The sequence below is a fragment of the Convolutriloba macropyga genome, chromosome 6, assembly GCF_964194025.1.
Source record: "Convolutriloba macropyga chromosome 6, txConMacr16.3, whole genome shotgun sequence".
Taxonomy (NCBI): Eukaryota; Metazoa; Xenacoelomorpha; order Acoela; family Convolutidae; genus Convolutriloba; species Convolutriloba macropyga.
In genome coordinates, this window is record NC_134473.1 from 68,236,943 (window position 1) to 68,252,700 (window position 15,758).

The window sequence follows — 15,758 nt, forward strand, 5'->3', positions numbered from 1 at the left end:
CATCATTTTAAAAACATTAAAACTAAAGTTATAATCACCTAAGGTTTGTTCGTTTTTTGATGGTACTGAACAATAAGTCCCTCTTAGTTTTTTAGTTGCTCTCAAACGAAGTTTGTAGAAATTAGTCGTCTTTATGCGATTTTTCTGCTTGGCCGACTTTTCGTCTGAGCCTCTTAAATTTTTGTCCTGAAAAACGGGATAAACAGGTAACGCTCGACGGCATTATGGCTCTTCGAGCCTTTCGGTTTACTAGACGCTAAGTATGCAATTCACCGAAATAGTTTTTGGAGCATAAATTTATGGTGTGAAAGGCGGTACTTACAGATTGACCCCCTCACCCACTTGACCCCCCCCCCCCTCACGCCCCCCCCCCCCCCCACATCCCCCCGCTTTTACTGCCCACAATCCGCACCACTGCTTATCATTCCACCCCCGTAACCCAACCCGCCCCATTCGTTATGTTTCCACCTTACGATTTTCTCCCTTTTGCCTTTTTGCGTTAAGTAGATCTGCGTCGTCAACGTTAGTTTCATTCTTCGCTTATTCTGCTCCCTACTCGCCAAAGAACAGTTGTTCACTAAAATGTAAATAAAATCAAGGTTTAAAAAATGAATACTACTTAGATATGAACCCATAAGGCCCGTTTTAGATGCCCATTACTTAACTATGTTGTAATTTACTTGCAATAACGCGTACTTTATAATTTTTGGGGTGGTTTTTGTCTCAGAGATAAACATCGATTCCTTATTTTTCAGTTCTGTCATTGTTTCAAATCCAATCGAGATTATTGGAATTCAGTTCCGATCGTTTCCGGCATTCTGCTGTCTATGCTTATTAAATGCCATCTTTTGAGTGTTTTTGTCAACGTAATTCTGGAAGCTGCTATGCTTACTGTTTCATTGCTCTCTTACGAAGTTTGAAGCAATTATTTTAATCAACACCTGTTGCGATAATAGCAGTTGAATAAACTGCCAGTGTAATAAATTTTAATGCCCTATCGACACTGGAAAAACACTTCAGCATTAGACTACGAGTTTATCACACTCTTTAATCGCCACTGTTAATAAGTAAACAGTGGTGATAAAAGAGTGGTGATAAACTCGTAGTCTAATGATGGAAACAGGTTGATAAACTTGTAGTCTAAAAAAACGGATCTATTCTGTTTTGCCCCCCCCCCCCCAGCTTAGTGGGCTTATATTTTTTACGCCCCCAGATGCACGCGCTATTTTTTAACATAGTAACGTGCTATATAACAACATATAAATTGTAACTGGGGGGCGTAAAAAACACTGGGGATCGAAACAGAATAGATCCAAAAAATTGTGTGGTGTGTGTTGTGGATGGTGCGTGTGTGTGTGGTTTGTGTGCGTGTGTGGGTGTGTGAATGTGTGTGTGTTGGTGTGTGAATGTGTGTGTGTGTTGGTGTGTGTAAGTGTGCGCGCGTGTGTGTGTGTGTGCGTGTGTGTTTGTGGGTGTGTGTGTGTGTGTGTTTGTGGGTGTGTGTGTGTGTGTGTGTGTGTGTGTGTGCGTGTGTGTGTGCGTGTGTGTGTGTGTGTGTGCGTGTGTGTGTGTGTTTTTAGCTCTGTGAATTTAGCCCCCCCCCCCCCCCCCTAAACCCTAAAGCAGGCTGCAATAGAATCGAGCTCCCACTAGTATTTTAAGAGAAGTTCTTCCGATAAGTTAAATAGGAGAGGAACATTGCCCAGCTTCTCCGAAAACATTCCTTTCTTAAGATTCAAAACCCAGAGGTTTTCAACAACCTTTTTCTGTTTGTTTCGATATCGAAACTATACTATAGTTTCCGTCCGCGTTGCGCTTTTTTGTCACTTCATTTACTGCTTAGAGGTGAGCATATAATTTCTGAAGACCTCTTCCTCTGATGTTTTTATTCGCTTTACCTTTCGTGCATATTTTTCTTTTGCCCGGATCACACTCTGCACTTTTGATTTCTGACTTACAGTCCTAGTTTTAAGGAATTTAATTAAGAATTCATGGTAAAAATTACGCTATATGTAAATGCTGTCAAAGTCAAAGCGATGGTGACTTTTTGGGATTGATTTTTGGATTTTTGTGCGTTATATTCCATTTTCATTCAGTTTTGAGCAGCTTGGCTCCATATACTTAGCAAGGATTTGAGACCCCAGAGTAGTATAAAAAGCAGACTAAGGACGACGGGGGGGGGGGGGGGGGGACGGACACTTTTGGCAACGCGATTTTAAGGTCATTGTCCCACCCGTGGTGTAAACTTACAAAAAAAATCGCGTTGCCAAGTGTCCGTCCCCCCCCCCCCCCCCCGTTGTGTCAGCTTTTTATACTACTCCCCAGCTGTCGTGTAAAAAAAATTCGAACACTAGTTTAAATAATGTTCGATGGGTGTCGATTTTTTTCAGGCGGTGGTAGTGGTAGCAGTCACAATCAGGGCCGGAATGTATCAAGTTGTGGTGCCAACTGGATTGAGCTGGACCAAAGCGAATCTTGCATCGCCAATGCTGTGGCCACTTTGCAAAACAAACCTGGTGGCGACAAAAGCGGCGTCTCTTCCTATCTCTCCTCTTCCTCCTCGAAGGACGGCAGTTCACCTGTCTCGTACTCAGTTGTGACGTCACTGTGTAGCAATCTGCGCAGTATGAAAAAGGCTGTTACAGATTATCAACCGAGTGACCGGCAGATCGCAGGCATGTTTCTGACTGCGTTTGTGGTTCTACTCGCAGTACTGGCCATTTACGTTCAGCAGTGGTTCGCTTAAAGTGGACGCACAAACAGCTGCGTGGTTCCCAGAGCTACAATCAAAACTAAAACAAAACTAATAACTGCAGTTAAACATTCAAGCAATATTTTGAAAAATTTGTCTCTACGAAACTCTTCGAGTCAACTTTAAGCAGTATTGAGAAAAATAATTTGTGCTACTCTAAAACTCACATCAGTTAATCTAAAATTGGCTCTTGTCTAAAAAAAATTATTGTCAACGTTTCCTAAAATTTTTACCTGATCAATATGATTTCCCAGGTTGCATGCAAGAATTAGAAATCTTTTTTCAGGTTTCAATCGGTGATCCTAGCAGGAAATACGTTATGGGTTTGGACAAATCAATAATGTGAACCTGGGGAATTTGAGCTAGATTTTGGGCTCATTGAATTTCTCTGTGCTACAGTTTCTACTTTACATTAATGTTGTTGTTGTTGGTGATAGATCCAATGGATAACTTTGTGTGATTATAGCCTATCTATATCTGAAATGTCGATGTCTATCTTAGTATTATTATCTCTCTTCGCTGTATGTAACTTACAGTGGCTGCTAGTATTGCTGTCCCCCGCCCCAGTTGCAACAGCATTCATTAGTCATTATTCATTTATCGCGCATAGGAAATTAGCACCCCCCAAGAGGTTAAATTTAACAACTTTTATCAAGGGTTGTGGAGCTGAAAAATGCAATTTCAGAAATTTGTAACAGAGAACAAGGAAGAGAACCCTGTTTCAACGAGCACAGGATTATTATGCTTAGCAATTTAGAATTTTTCATCGGGTATGATTAGATAAGATATCAAAACTCACAAAATTTATGAAGTTTAAAATTCTACCATGTTTTGTTGAGGTCTATTAGACATTGTTCCCCTAAATTGTCGGATCAAATTCCTCTAATTATTAGGGAAGGATTATGTTAAAATTCATAGCCAACAAGGCTGAAAACCTTTTGTCCACCGAACCTTGCGGTCGATGTGTAAGCATAATGCGCGATTCCTATTGGTTGTTGTCTCATCCAATCAAAGGTCTAGCTTTGTCTTCACATTGATACATATAATAGTCTTAAAATAGTCTACTCTATATTAGGACAAAAAACTTTTGTATATTGCTTACTCGATGCTGCTCTTAGTGAGTTGATGTTGTTGTCTAGTTCAGAGGGTTAGCTAATCAAATTAACTAATAACTAGTAGTAATAATTAACCGATAGAGTTAAGGTGCTGGTAAATAAATATATTTTGTGCTTCTTTATTTTTTCGTATGTATTCTCCCTACATTCGCTACATTTCGCATCACCCCCCCCCCCCCTCCATTGAAAAATTTCTAGAAATTGACAGAACATTATACAGTGAAATATGGAAATTTGAGAATGAGGTGGTAGTAGTTGGTATTGATTGATAGCGAATGTGTTGCTTGTTGTTTACGTGAATGTATGTTTGTATGTTAATTGTGTAATAGTGAGGTATAGTAAATACTACTGGCATTAAAGTAACATTCCTTTAATAAATTAGTCGTGTTAGTAGATTTAGATTGAAATTTAATGGTGTCTTCTAGTGTACTTTACCTTCATTCATTTCGCTAATTCGGTCTTCATAAACGGGCAATAAAAATAGAAAAAAATATTTGTGATAGTTGATAATGCACTTTTGGAGTTGTGGTGATGGATCTGCTGAGAAAACTAATTGGGTGCTAGGAATATTGGCCGACTGGGGGTTTAGCCGACAACGAAAAATCTGAAATTTTGCCAACGCTTAATTCTGGTTGGTCGATAAATCATATTGATCAAAATATCACTACTTAGCCCAATATCACTACTATATTTGGAGTGTGGTCGGCTTAAATTCCAATATTTGGTTGTCGGCTAAACCCCGGGCAAATCGGCGATCGCCAACTAATTGTGTTGTCAATGTTATTTTAAAGCAATAATTGAAATAAAGCTGTCTGATATATGTACGTGAGTCTTTTGTGTGTTCTATGTCGAATGTACATATGTACAATTTTTAAAAAATCCTACTGCAATACTCATTAATGATGGATGATAATTTAATGAGCAATTTGATCACTAAATTTCTAATTGAATAATCTCCAAATTGATCTTAATTGACCACATTGCAGTATTAGTTGTGAGTTGAATTATTATTAATAAATGGTGCAGTGTAAAATCAATCAATCAATCAAAATATTGGTCTTCTATAAATTATATATTTTCGAATACACCTCAATGTGGATAAACAACTTGCTGTTGGTTTTGTGACAATTTTTAGGTGCTTACAACACACCAACACCATCATCATTACATCACTACCCCAAGCAAGAAAGCGCAACTTAATGTGTACTAAATGTGTCTTCTATTTATGTGTGTGTTTGTGTTTATTGTTAGTTGTTTATTCGAGTTGACAACAGAGCATATCGCTAACTCACGAACAGTTACTGTGGCTGCTCTAGATGGATATAGATGGATAACTTATGTATTTTTCCTTTCTTTTTCAGAATCAGAGCAGCTGCAGAAAGCAGTGAAAAGAGCAGTATTGACTTAGTATAGTAGTGATAGTAGTAGTATCTCAATATTACAATTAGTACTAAAGTATGTATGCGTCTATGTCGAATAATTCAAACTCGATCTGCATATTTTTGTTATAGTAGCTACACAGTACTAACCACGAAGGGGACTCCACCAAACTTTCATGCTGGCTGTCGGCCAGGGCCATCTAACGGCAACATAATACTCGCTGCAAAAAGCGAGTAGTTATTCGTCCGACTATAGTTATAGTCAGTAATAGCCGCCGTCAGCCTCTCAAATGGCTATTTAGGCGCCCTCTTTTTATATTGGGGCGTTGTCTTTTTACAATTGAAAGAATTTGAATTGTATTGGGGCGCTGTCTTTTTTTAAGATCTGTTCACACATTTTCATGATTTTTGCAGTCAAATTGGAGTAGTGATTTTGATCACGCCGAAACAGGAAGTTGAACGAAAAAGCGGCGTGAATTTTTGCTCTACTTTTAAACTACAGTGAGAGAACGGTTTTTGAACAAAAATTCGCATCGCTAGTGGTTTTTTGTTCACATGCGGCAATTTCACTTTAATTTTCACCGTTTTTTTGAATTTTTTGCGTTAGATTTTTTCTAAAGGGGTTTTGCAAGCCATTCATAGTTCAGTTAATTTTTTTGATCTGATTTTTTATATAAATGGTTTTCCTAATTCACTCATGGTCCGTTCTAGGTCTAATTTTTTCTTTAGTCAATGAAAATTCTTTGAATTTTACGTCAGGACTTGTCCTGCTATGTTTTTATAATTCACTTTACCTTTTGATCACGTTTTTTGTTTTACGTAAGTCACGATTTTAACGTTTGACTTCTGACTTACTTCACTCACTGTTTCAACTGAATGGATTTTAAATTTTTTCAAGCATTGAGTTAGGTAATTTAGTGAATACGGTCGATGTCAACAGAGCAAAGTCTACAGAAATGTGATAAACCGATAAAGCCCGGTCATTAGAGCGATTGCTAGCTGATGTTTGTATTAAGCTTAATACCCTTCATTTAAGAAGCTGAAGTACGTATAGGTTTAGAATCTAACAAACTGTACAGTGAATTGGAACAATTTTTGAAACTTAGGAAAAAAATTTAGTCAATTTCTATCTCTTCTTTCTGTTTCAATCCCGATGTACATCTAGCGCGCCAAGGGCGGCTATTTTCGGACAATTTGCGGGCTATGTTTAACATTTTTTGTCAACAATCAATGAATTGCGCACAAAATGACATCAGCCCGTGTAAACTCGATCAAATGATGTACCAACTATGGGTTCAAGATTCAAACGGTATGCAATCATACACCCCCTCCCCCTCAAGAGCACGTGCTATTATATCACGCAGAATTTTACAATGTACTGGCACGTTTTCTATAACGAGAGTCAAAGTACTAGGGGGGTGGGGGGGGGCTCAAACGGAAGAGCCATTCTTTTTAGGACCAAATTTTATGGGCTTGAATTTGAATGATCTAAATGAATCGAATTTTAAAATTAATGTTTCTTTAACGGAACGAAGGAACATGGTCACCGAAGGAAAACATTGTTGTTATATAGCACGCTACTATGTAAGAAAATAACACGTGCGACTGGGGGTCATAAAAGATTTATGCTCACTGAGCTGGGGGGGGGGGGGGGGTCAGAATAGATCCAAAAATTCTTTGAATTGTACGTCAGGATTTGTCCTGCTATGTTTTTTACTTCGACGAATGAAAATTTTTTTGCTTTACCTTAGTGCACAGCTTGTTCAACATTGCGTGAAATCCTTTTGGCTTCTCTTGGCTAGTTTCACTCTTCTCTCATTCTGCTATAAGTGTTTCCGGACAGCAGTTGCTCAGCAACGCAATTCAAAATGCGCAGAGTCTGTACAAAAAACGAAATCAGAAAGAGAAACGGTATAAACCCATAAAGCACGATTTTAGATGCCCGTTACTCGAACTGAATTCTTAGTTACCATCTCTAATGATTACTGGTATTGATACTAGCCCCCTGTGTGGTCTCACTACGAAACAGGAGTATGTTTAGCTCCAAATTTCTGCAAGGTGAGCTCTTTTTCTTCCGTTTTACATTCGCTCATCTTCAGTATTTGAAATCTTTTTTAGACAGCAGCAGAACTACACTGAATTAGCATCTGACAATAACTCAAGAAGCTTTATTGTCTCTACGAAATCATATAAATTGTATCAATTTAATTATGCAACGCCGTAAGCTGAGCGATTGTGGTATATTTCGGTTTCAAAGTTGAAAAATACGAACTGTAAAGTGCTGCTTTTTTAGACCTATTAACAGATATTTTTTTCCAATTTACCTTAAAAGTAGAGTGAAAAGGTGTTATTTGAACAAAATGTCGCTTTTTCATTCTGCTTTTTGTTCATGTGCGGCAATTCTTACATGTTTACATTTTTCGAATTATATTTCCAAGGTTTTTCGGATCTATTCTGTTTCGCCCACCCCCAGTGTTTTTTATGACCCCCAGTTACGAATTATATGTTATATAGCATATTACAAAGTAAGAAAACAGCACGTGCGCCTGGGGGTCATAAAAAATTTATGCTAACTACTCTGAGGGGGGGGGGGGGAGAAACAGAATAGATCCCGTTTTTCAATAACCATTTTCAGTCAAATCGAAGTTTTGTTGAAAAAAAATATAATTTGTACATCGAGACGTAAGTTTATTGCGTAGGTTTCAATTTTTAGCTAGTGTTTTTTGTGACTATCTGAGGTGAATTTGATTTGAAGCAATTTTAATAATTTTATAAAGCTTGGCGATTAAATGACTTTAATGACCGAAACAAGTACTGTATAAATATAGTAATAGATACAGCCTCGAGAAATAGCAATGGTTGTGCTTTATATAGATATTTTTGTACAAAAATATATGAAAAAGTTACATATTCAGGATAAAAAAATGAAAAGTTTTCATTATTTTCGTTGCTCTCTTTGGTTGTTATTTACAGCTTCATTTATGTAGAAAAGGTCTAGAGTAACCATAAGTGTTTGTTAATTAAGAGAGTGAGGAGAGTTATTCATAATAAAAATAGCATGCAATTGAGCCTAAAACTTACTTGCATTTATATTAGGTGACGACATTGCGCACATCAAATCGGCAAAGGAGTGGTTAATGAGCGGTATGTTTATGTGAACAAACTTAATTCGACGTGCATTTGGTGAAACAAACAAATATCGGGACAGGTCATGAACAAAAATAACGAAATTTTTAGGAAGAACTAAATTTCACTAACTTATTTTTGAGCAAATGCTGCAACGAAGACATTACATGGAATCAGATACCAAAATTAAACATTCAATTTTCGTCCATTGAAAACAAGCGAGATCAGTTTTTACTGTGACTAATTGAAAGACAATTGATGTGAAAAACAATTGACGTCATATTCAAGAAATCTTTAATAGATTTGAACGAACGAAACAATTCAAAGATTTCTAAAACATGACGTCAATTGTTTTTCACATCAATTGTCTTTCAATTAGTCACAGTAAAAACTGATCTCGCTTGTTTTCAATGGACGAAAATTGAATGTTTAATTTTGGTATCTGATTGCATGTAATGTCTTCGTTGCAGCATTTGCTCAAAAATAAGATAGTGAAATTTAGTTCTGCCTAAAAATTTCGTTACTTTTGTTCATGACCTGTCCCGATATTTGTTTTTTTTCCACCAAATCCACGTCGAATCAGGTTTGTTCACATAAACATACCGCTCATTAACCACTCCTGTGATACCTGATGGTTTATTTATTCATTTTATTTAATCATTGCAGTAAAATTTATTTGATGCCCTAAATTAGTTCAATTACTTTCACCTTCACTAACTTTATTCAATTTGTTTACCTTAAGATTTCATTCCGTTGTCTGATAGTTTCCCGCTTCGTGATCAGACATGTCTGATCACGTATTCACGTTGTGCCCAAGTGGCTCCAATCAGTTTAATTCATTCCTCTTAATTTATGCAACTCAATTCAGTTTGCAAAACTGTCTCTTGTTCTCCCGCTCCGCAAGTAAGCGAAACAAAAGTTAAAGTAGATCTCGCTCCGCGAATCACTCATAAACATTCTGTCTGCATACTCGCAACGCGAATCACCACAGCAAAATAATAAAGTACGACATGGCGCAGCCAGCAACGAAAAGAACACCTCTTGGAATCGACCCTTTCTGGGACAAACCAACACCGGACCCACCACTTCGCTGGGAGAAGTGGAGAGTTCAATACAAATTAGCGCTCTTAGCCAAAGAGAATATCATCTTGGACACGCTACTCGGCCCGAAGCCTGAAATGGTGGAGCTACCCTTGGAACCCATCTATGAAGAGACTATTGTGGGTGCATCTGCACAATCAGAGAGGGAAAGGAACGCGCGCAACGCGCAACAAAAGATGAATTGGCAAAACAAATGCCAAAGACTCATCGAGATAGGCATAATGTGTGGTGACAAACCTTGGTCGTTGGCGGACCGAAAATCAGTATCTCTTCTCTACTTGAGTATTGGAATAGAGGGACGCCGTATCTTAAATTGTAAGAACCCGCATATTATGATAGATACTCTATCAACTATTAATTTCTGGAAAATCGTAGAAGAAGCATTCATCCGCCCGCGTAACATAACATTTGATAGACACGTCTTTCTGATCACAAAACAACTCAGGGGGGAAACTGTTGAACATTTCTACGGCAAACTAAAAGAACTGGCGGAAAACTGCGACTTTGAGAACAAAGAAGAAAATCTGATACGCGATGTGTTCATCAGAAACCTGATCGACCCTGAGATCCAAAAAGAGCTACTAAAACAAACTGTGGAACCGCGTCAAGCATTGGATTTGGCAATCAACATGGAACTCGGAATGCGAAATCAACACCAAATTCAACAACATAACAAAATTGTTGTCCCGGCGAACGTAAATGCCGTACAGTTCAATAACAATCCACGAAGACCGTATTGGCAGAACAACAATAACAATGCTGCAAGACAGAATAATAGATCAACACTCAACTGTTCCAACTGTGGTGGAGTTTGGCTCCCAAATCATCGCGAAAAATGCATCGCAAAAGGAAAGACGTGCAACAATTGCGGATTATTAAACCACTTTGCGAAAGTCTGCCGCAAACAACAAAAGACCATCAACTCAAAATCACAAGATCCCAAGAAAAAGATGGTTCGGGTGGTGGAAGAAGATCCACATCCAGAGGACTCAGTAAACTTTGTTCAACCGCCAAAACTCTATGAATCTGATTACAGCAGCGGCGAAGAGGACAACACAGTTGCCATGATTGATTCCGCAGTAGAGAAAGTTGAACCCCTCAATATGCCACTCAAGATTGGGAACGTTCATACAACTCTACTCGTGGACTCCGGGAGTGCATGCAGTATATTGCATCATTCACTCGCGTCGCAAGTAGTTCAGAACAGCCCCCGCGCTTTCTGGATCCACGAATCGTCACCAGCACAACTACGAAATTTCTCTAACGAGCCAATACAGGTACTGGGAAAAATCCAAGCTCCGATCACAAGCAAAGGATGGGTATGCAACACAGCAACCTTCACCGTTGTTGCTGACGGCTTAAAGTCCTTAATTGGTCGTGATTTGTTCGACCAACTTGGACTTGCAGTAACGCAATCAACACTTCAAAAAAGTAATTATGTCAATAACATTGCATCCTCGGAATTTAAAGAGCAAATAGCAACAAAATTTCCTGGTTTGGTATCACGCATCGGACGATCAAAAAGTCATGTAGCAAAAACTAAATTTCACAAGAATTTCCAAGCTAGACACCAAAAAGGTAGACGAATTCCTATCAATCTCCAAGACAAAATTAATACAGAACTTCGAAAATTATTAGCCGAAAAACACATTATAAAACTGTCGAGCTGCCCAGATAATTATTTCATTTCACCTATTGTGGTGACTGTTAAAAAAGACCAATTGATAAAGCTTGCATTGGATTCAAAAGTTTTGAATAAAGCTATCCACAAAAACAAATATCAAATGCCGAATATTGATACGCTCATTGAATCAATTTCTCAACAAATAAGCGCTCCCGCCTCGCAAAACACAACTTACTTTTCTACGATCGATCTGAAAAACGCTTACAGTCAATTGAATTTAGATGTTAATACAGCTAATCATTGCAACTTTAATATAATTAGTGGTGATATGACTGGCACGTATAGATTTCAAACAGGATTTTACGGACTTACAGATATGCCAGCAGAATTTCAAAAAGCTATGGATTATACTTTAATTGGATTGGAAACTACATATTGCTTTCTGGATGATATTTTAATTGTTAGCAAAGGGTCTTTGAATAATCACAAAAATTACGTCATGAAGTGCCTACAACGTTTAGATGATGAAAACCTTAGGATAAATTTACCTAAATGTCACTTTGGAAAACTAGAAATTGACTGGCATGGGTATCATATATCACAAGAGGGTATCTCGCCTCTCGAATCTAAGACTGCGGCAATTTTGGCTCTTGATGCACCGAAAACATTAAAGAAACTCCGTTCATTTTTGGGATCCGTCCATTATATTGGGAAATTCATCCCAAATTTAGCCCAAATAAGCCATCCCCTTCGTCCACTACTGAGAAAGTCTTCAAAATTCATTCGGACGACTGAACATGAAAATTGTTTCCAAGAAATAAAAACCCGCATAGCGAACGCTACTGCTAATAGTCACTACAACCCGCAACTCGAAACACGCGTGAAATGCGACGCATCTCGGTCAGGTCTTGGTGCGGCACTCGAACAACTAACTGCAGATGGGTGGAAACCAATTGCGTTCGCGTCTAGATTTTTAAACTCATGCGAGGAGCGCTATAGCGTAAACGAACTTGAACTTTTGGGTGTAGTCTGGTCCACAGAATATTTCAAAAATTATCTGTATGGAAAACAATTTAAAGTAATTATTTATCACAGAGCACTTCTCTCTATTATGAAAGAACACCGATCTAATAAATCCTACAACAGTAGATTAACCCGATGGGTAGATCGTCTTCTCCCTTTTCAATTTGATATTGAACACCTTCCTGGGGCAAAAATGGGTTTGGTAGATTATATTTCTCGCAATCCATCTCAAAAAGCTAAAAAGGTCTCCACATATGATGAAGAATTTATAGTCGCAAAATTGAAACTAATCTCGAAATCAATTAACACATTAGAATTAAAAACTGAACACCCCACATCACGTTTACACCAGTTACTAACAAATCATACACTCGACCTGCAAAACACACCTAAAATTGAGACACATAACTCCGCACACAAATTCACACCTAAAATTGAGTCCCTTAATAACTCAATAAATTCAATTAGCACACGCGCTATGCAAGTATGCGAACATGTATTTAGTCATTCACTCGCTCCGCGAAATCATACCTCAAATAGTAGTTACCAATTAAACAATTTAAAATATGCGCCACTTGCGTCTCAAAATTCACTAGCAATCCTCTCGCCCTGCAAAACACCAGTAATAACAAACAATTAATCCAAAATAGGAATAAAGTGGCATACGCGCAGCACAAGCATCAAATTACTCAATTACAAATCCCGCCAATCGAATCACATTCCGAAAATAACTCCAGAAGTCACCACCCAGAATTCAAATCAGTGCTTTTTGCCCCTTGTCGATCTAGAATTCAGTTGCATTCTTCTAATTTCAACAACTCAACTAAAACATCATCCATAATTAAAGATATCAATTTAATAGCTAACAGTATGCCGTCAAAGAAAAGAATAACCAGAGTGCGATTCAATGATACATCCCGCGCAGCGGATCAACCCTCAACCAGTGAAAACGTCACGCGCACCGCGAGTACGCGATCTAATTCAACATCTACACCCCGCACAGCAAATCAACGCCCGCAAAACATTAGTATTCCGCCGACAACAAGCATGGCACACAACATAACCCCAACATCCCCTACCCATTCTTCAAATGCTAGTACCCCGTTAACGCCGAGCCCGCACGTCCCCACGTTTGATTATATAGTATCAAAGATATTCAGTAAAACACTCATCGCTTCTCTAACTAGCAAAGATGCCGTCTTAAAAGAAGTCAGGGATTGCATACTGACAAATAACGAAGCCCGATTAAAAGCCATCTACCCGTACATACATTCGTACTGGAGGGATCTTCACGTGCGCTCCGGGTGCGTATGCATAGACGAGAAGGTAGCTATCCCCAACGTGCTTCGCGAAGCACTCACAGATGATATTCATGCCAGCCATCCAGGTACATGGGGCATGATTTGTATGGCAACACATTGCTGGTGGCCTTACATGCATCGGGAGCTAATAGTCAAGGCCACTGAGTGCAAACCGTGCACAGTAATTGACGAAGAAACAGTGATGCCGGAGGAAATATTGCCTGACGACAAATGGATAAGTGGATACCGAAGCGACATTGAAGTCGAAAAGGGCATGACACGCGCCACAACGGAAGCGAGCGCAAGAGAGAGGGCGAGCACGGATTGCGAATCCAGATTCCTAAAAACAACAGCAATCTGCCCCATTCCCCTAAAAGAACGATCGGTAGAGCTAAATTTGGCTCGCAAAATTCACGGCAAAAGACGATCCAAGAAGAAACTTGAAGGCCTTTATGAAGTTCTCGCTCCAGGATCGCACATCCTAAAAGTAAGCCCGACTACATCGACCATCAAGGAGCCGGGCAAACAAATTGTTACCGTCCGCAATAGCGATATTGCCAAATTCGGCACCCATCAGGAGAGACAGACTCCATTAAAAGTATATGCTGACAGACGCGGGGCACGTGCTGGGGAGAAAGTCGTTGAAGAGCTGATCCACAGCCACATTAAAGAGTTCAACCGAAAGCAAAAGGGTGATAAAAAGATGAAACATAGGAAGAGAGAGCCGGGCAGCGGAGTCTCTTCACAGCGCTCAAACATTTCTTGCGCGATGCGGGGGCGAGTTCAAAAAATTGCCAAACTTCGCCGCAATCCGAAACGCACAAGCTCCACTCGAGATCAGCGAACCGACTACAAATGCGTCTACTGATCCACCCGCAACAGCATCTTCAAAACGATCTTCTGACCGTAATAGGCGAAGCCCGTCATATTATGGTTTCGAAACGTCATCTCCAGGATCAGACATCCTACCACCGCCTAAACGACCTCGACGAGCGGGTGATGTCGAAAATTTTGCACCACCTGTCACCGATGTCGAATCGGTGCAACAAATCTTGGAAATCCAACCCGAAGAGCAAAACGTGTTCCCTCAGATTGGTTCTGTCTCGCCTCCCGCGGTACGAAATGTACCTTTGCTAGAGACGGACACCCCGACATTGGATAGATTTATGACTGCTCTTGATGCAGAGGAACAAGATTATGAAAATGAAGATTGGACCTTGTAAAACTCGAAAACTGAAAAGACATTTTATATTGTATTAATCATCGTATTTTTAGTTATGATAACCAGCAAATATATTGATATTATCTATTTAACCGGGGACCTTGTATTAATTTGTAAATATTGTTATTATTAATTATATCTGAAAAATTGTATATTACAATTTTTCTTCTTGCTGTGAAGGGTATGTGATACCTGATTGTATATTTATTCATTTTATTTAATCATTGCAGTAAAATTTATTTGATGCCTTAAATTAGTTCAATTACTTTCACCTTCACTAACTTTGTTCAATTTGTTTACCTTAAGATTTCATTCCGTTGTCTGATAGTTTCCCGCTTCGTGATCAGACATGTCTGATCACGTATTCAAGTTGTGCCCAAGTGGCTCCAATCTGTTTAATTCATTCCTCTTAATTTATGCAACTCAATTCAGTTTGCAAAACTGTCTCTTGTTCTCCCGCTCCGCAGGTAAGCGAAACAAAATTTAAAGTAGATCTCGCTCCGCGAATCACTCATAAACATTCTGTCTGCATACTCGCAACGCGAATCACCACAGCAAAATAATAAAGTACGACAACTCCAATACAATTCGGATGCACTGAACTTTAAGAAAACGGTAGTACGACAAGTTCTGGAATTTAATTGAAAAGTTGAGTTGTCTGATAAAATTTTCCATCAAGACTGACAGAAGAAACATCGCTCGATAATCATCAACAAAGGATATGTCTTTCCGTACTTTAAACAACCCCCCCTAAAAGTAAGTCAAGACAAGACTCAATCAAAAGCAGCTTCTGAATTACTTGTCCACGCTGCCTGTTCTTGCAAAGCGTTCTTCAGAAAATGTATTTAATGCTAGAATCCTTTACTAACTCAACTAAGCAAGAATGATAAAATGTGGACGAGCGTAGATGAACTACATAAAATAGGAAATTAAGAAAAAAACAAAACAATCCAAAAATTATGCTCGGAATACCTTGCAAGGTCTAAACGAAATACCTTGCAAAACGAAATAAAGAAATAAAAAACAAAGTAGGAAAACATTGTTAACTTGAAGGCAGATCAAGATATGTCATACTCTTTTGCAAAACGTCTTATAAAAAAATCAAAAAACGGTGG

General features: G+C 38.8%; 1 protein-coding gene across 12 annotated transcripts in view; it reads left to right on the forward strand.

The window, feature by feature from the left end:
* Positions 1-3,891, forward strand: part of LOC142340547 (uncharacterized) — a 98,782-nt gene extending 94,891 nt beyond the window's left edge. For all 12 annotated transcript variants that reach the window (XM_075391180.1, XM_075391179.1, XM_075391172.1 and 9 more), the window contains one exon: positions 2,391-3,891. In XM_075391180.1, the coding sequence (XP_075247295.1) occupies positions 2,391-2,746 (356 nt within the window). In that variant the 3' untranslated portion in view covers positions 2,747-3,891. The remainder of the gene's footprint in view (positions 1-2,390) is intronic.
* The last annotated feature ends 11,867 nt before the right edge of the window (positions 3,892-15,758 follow it).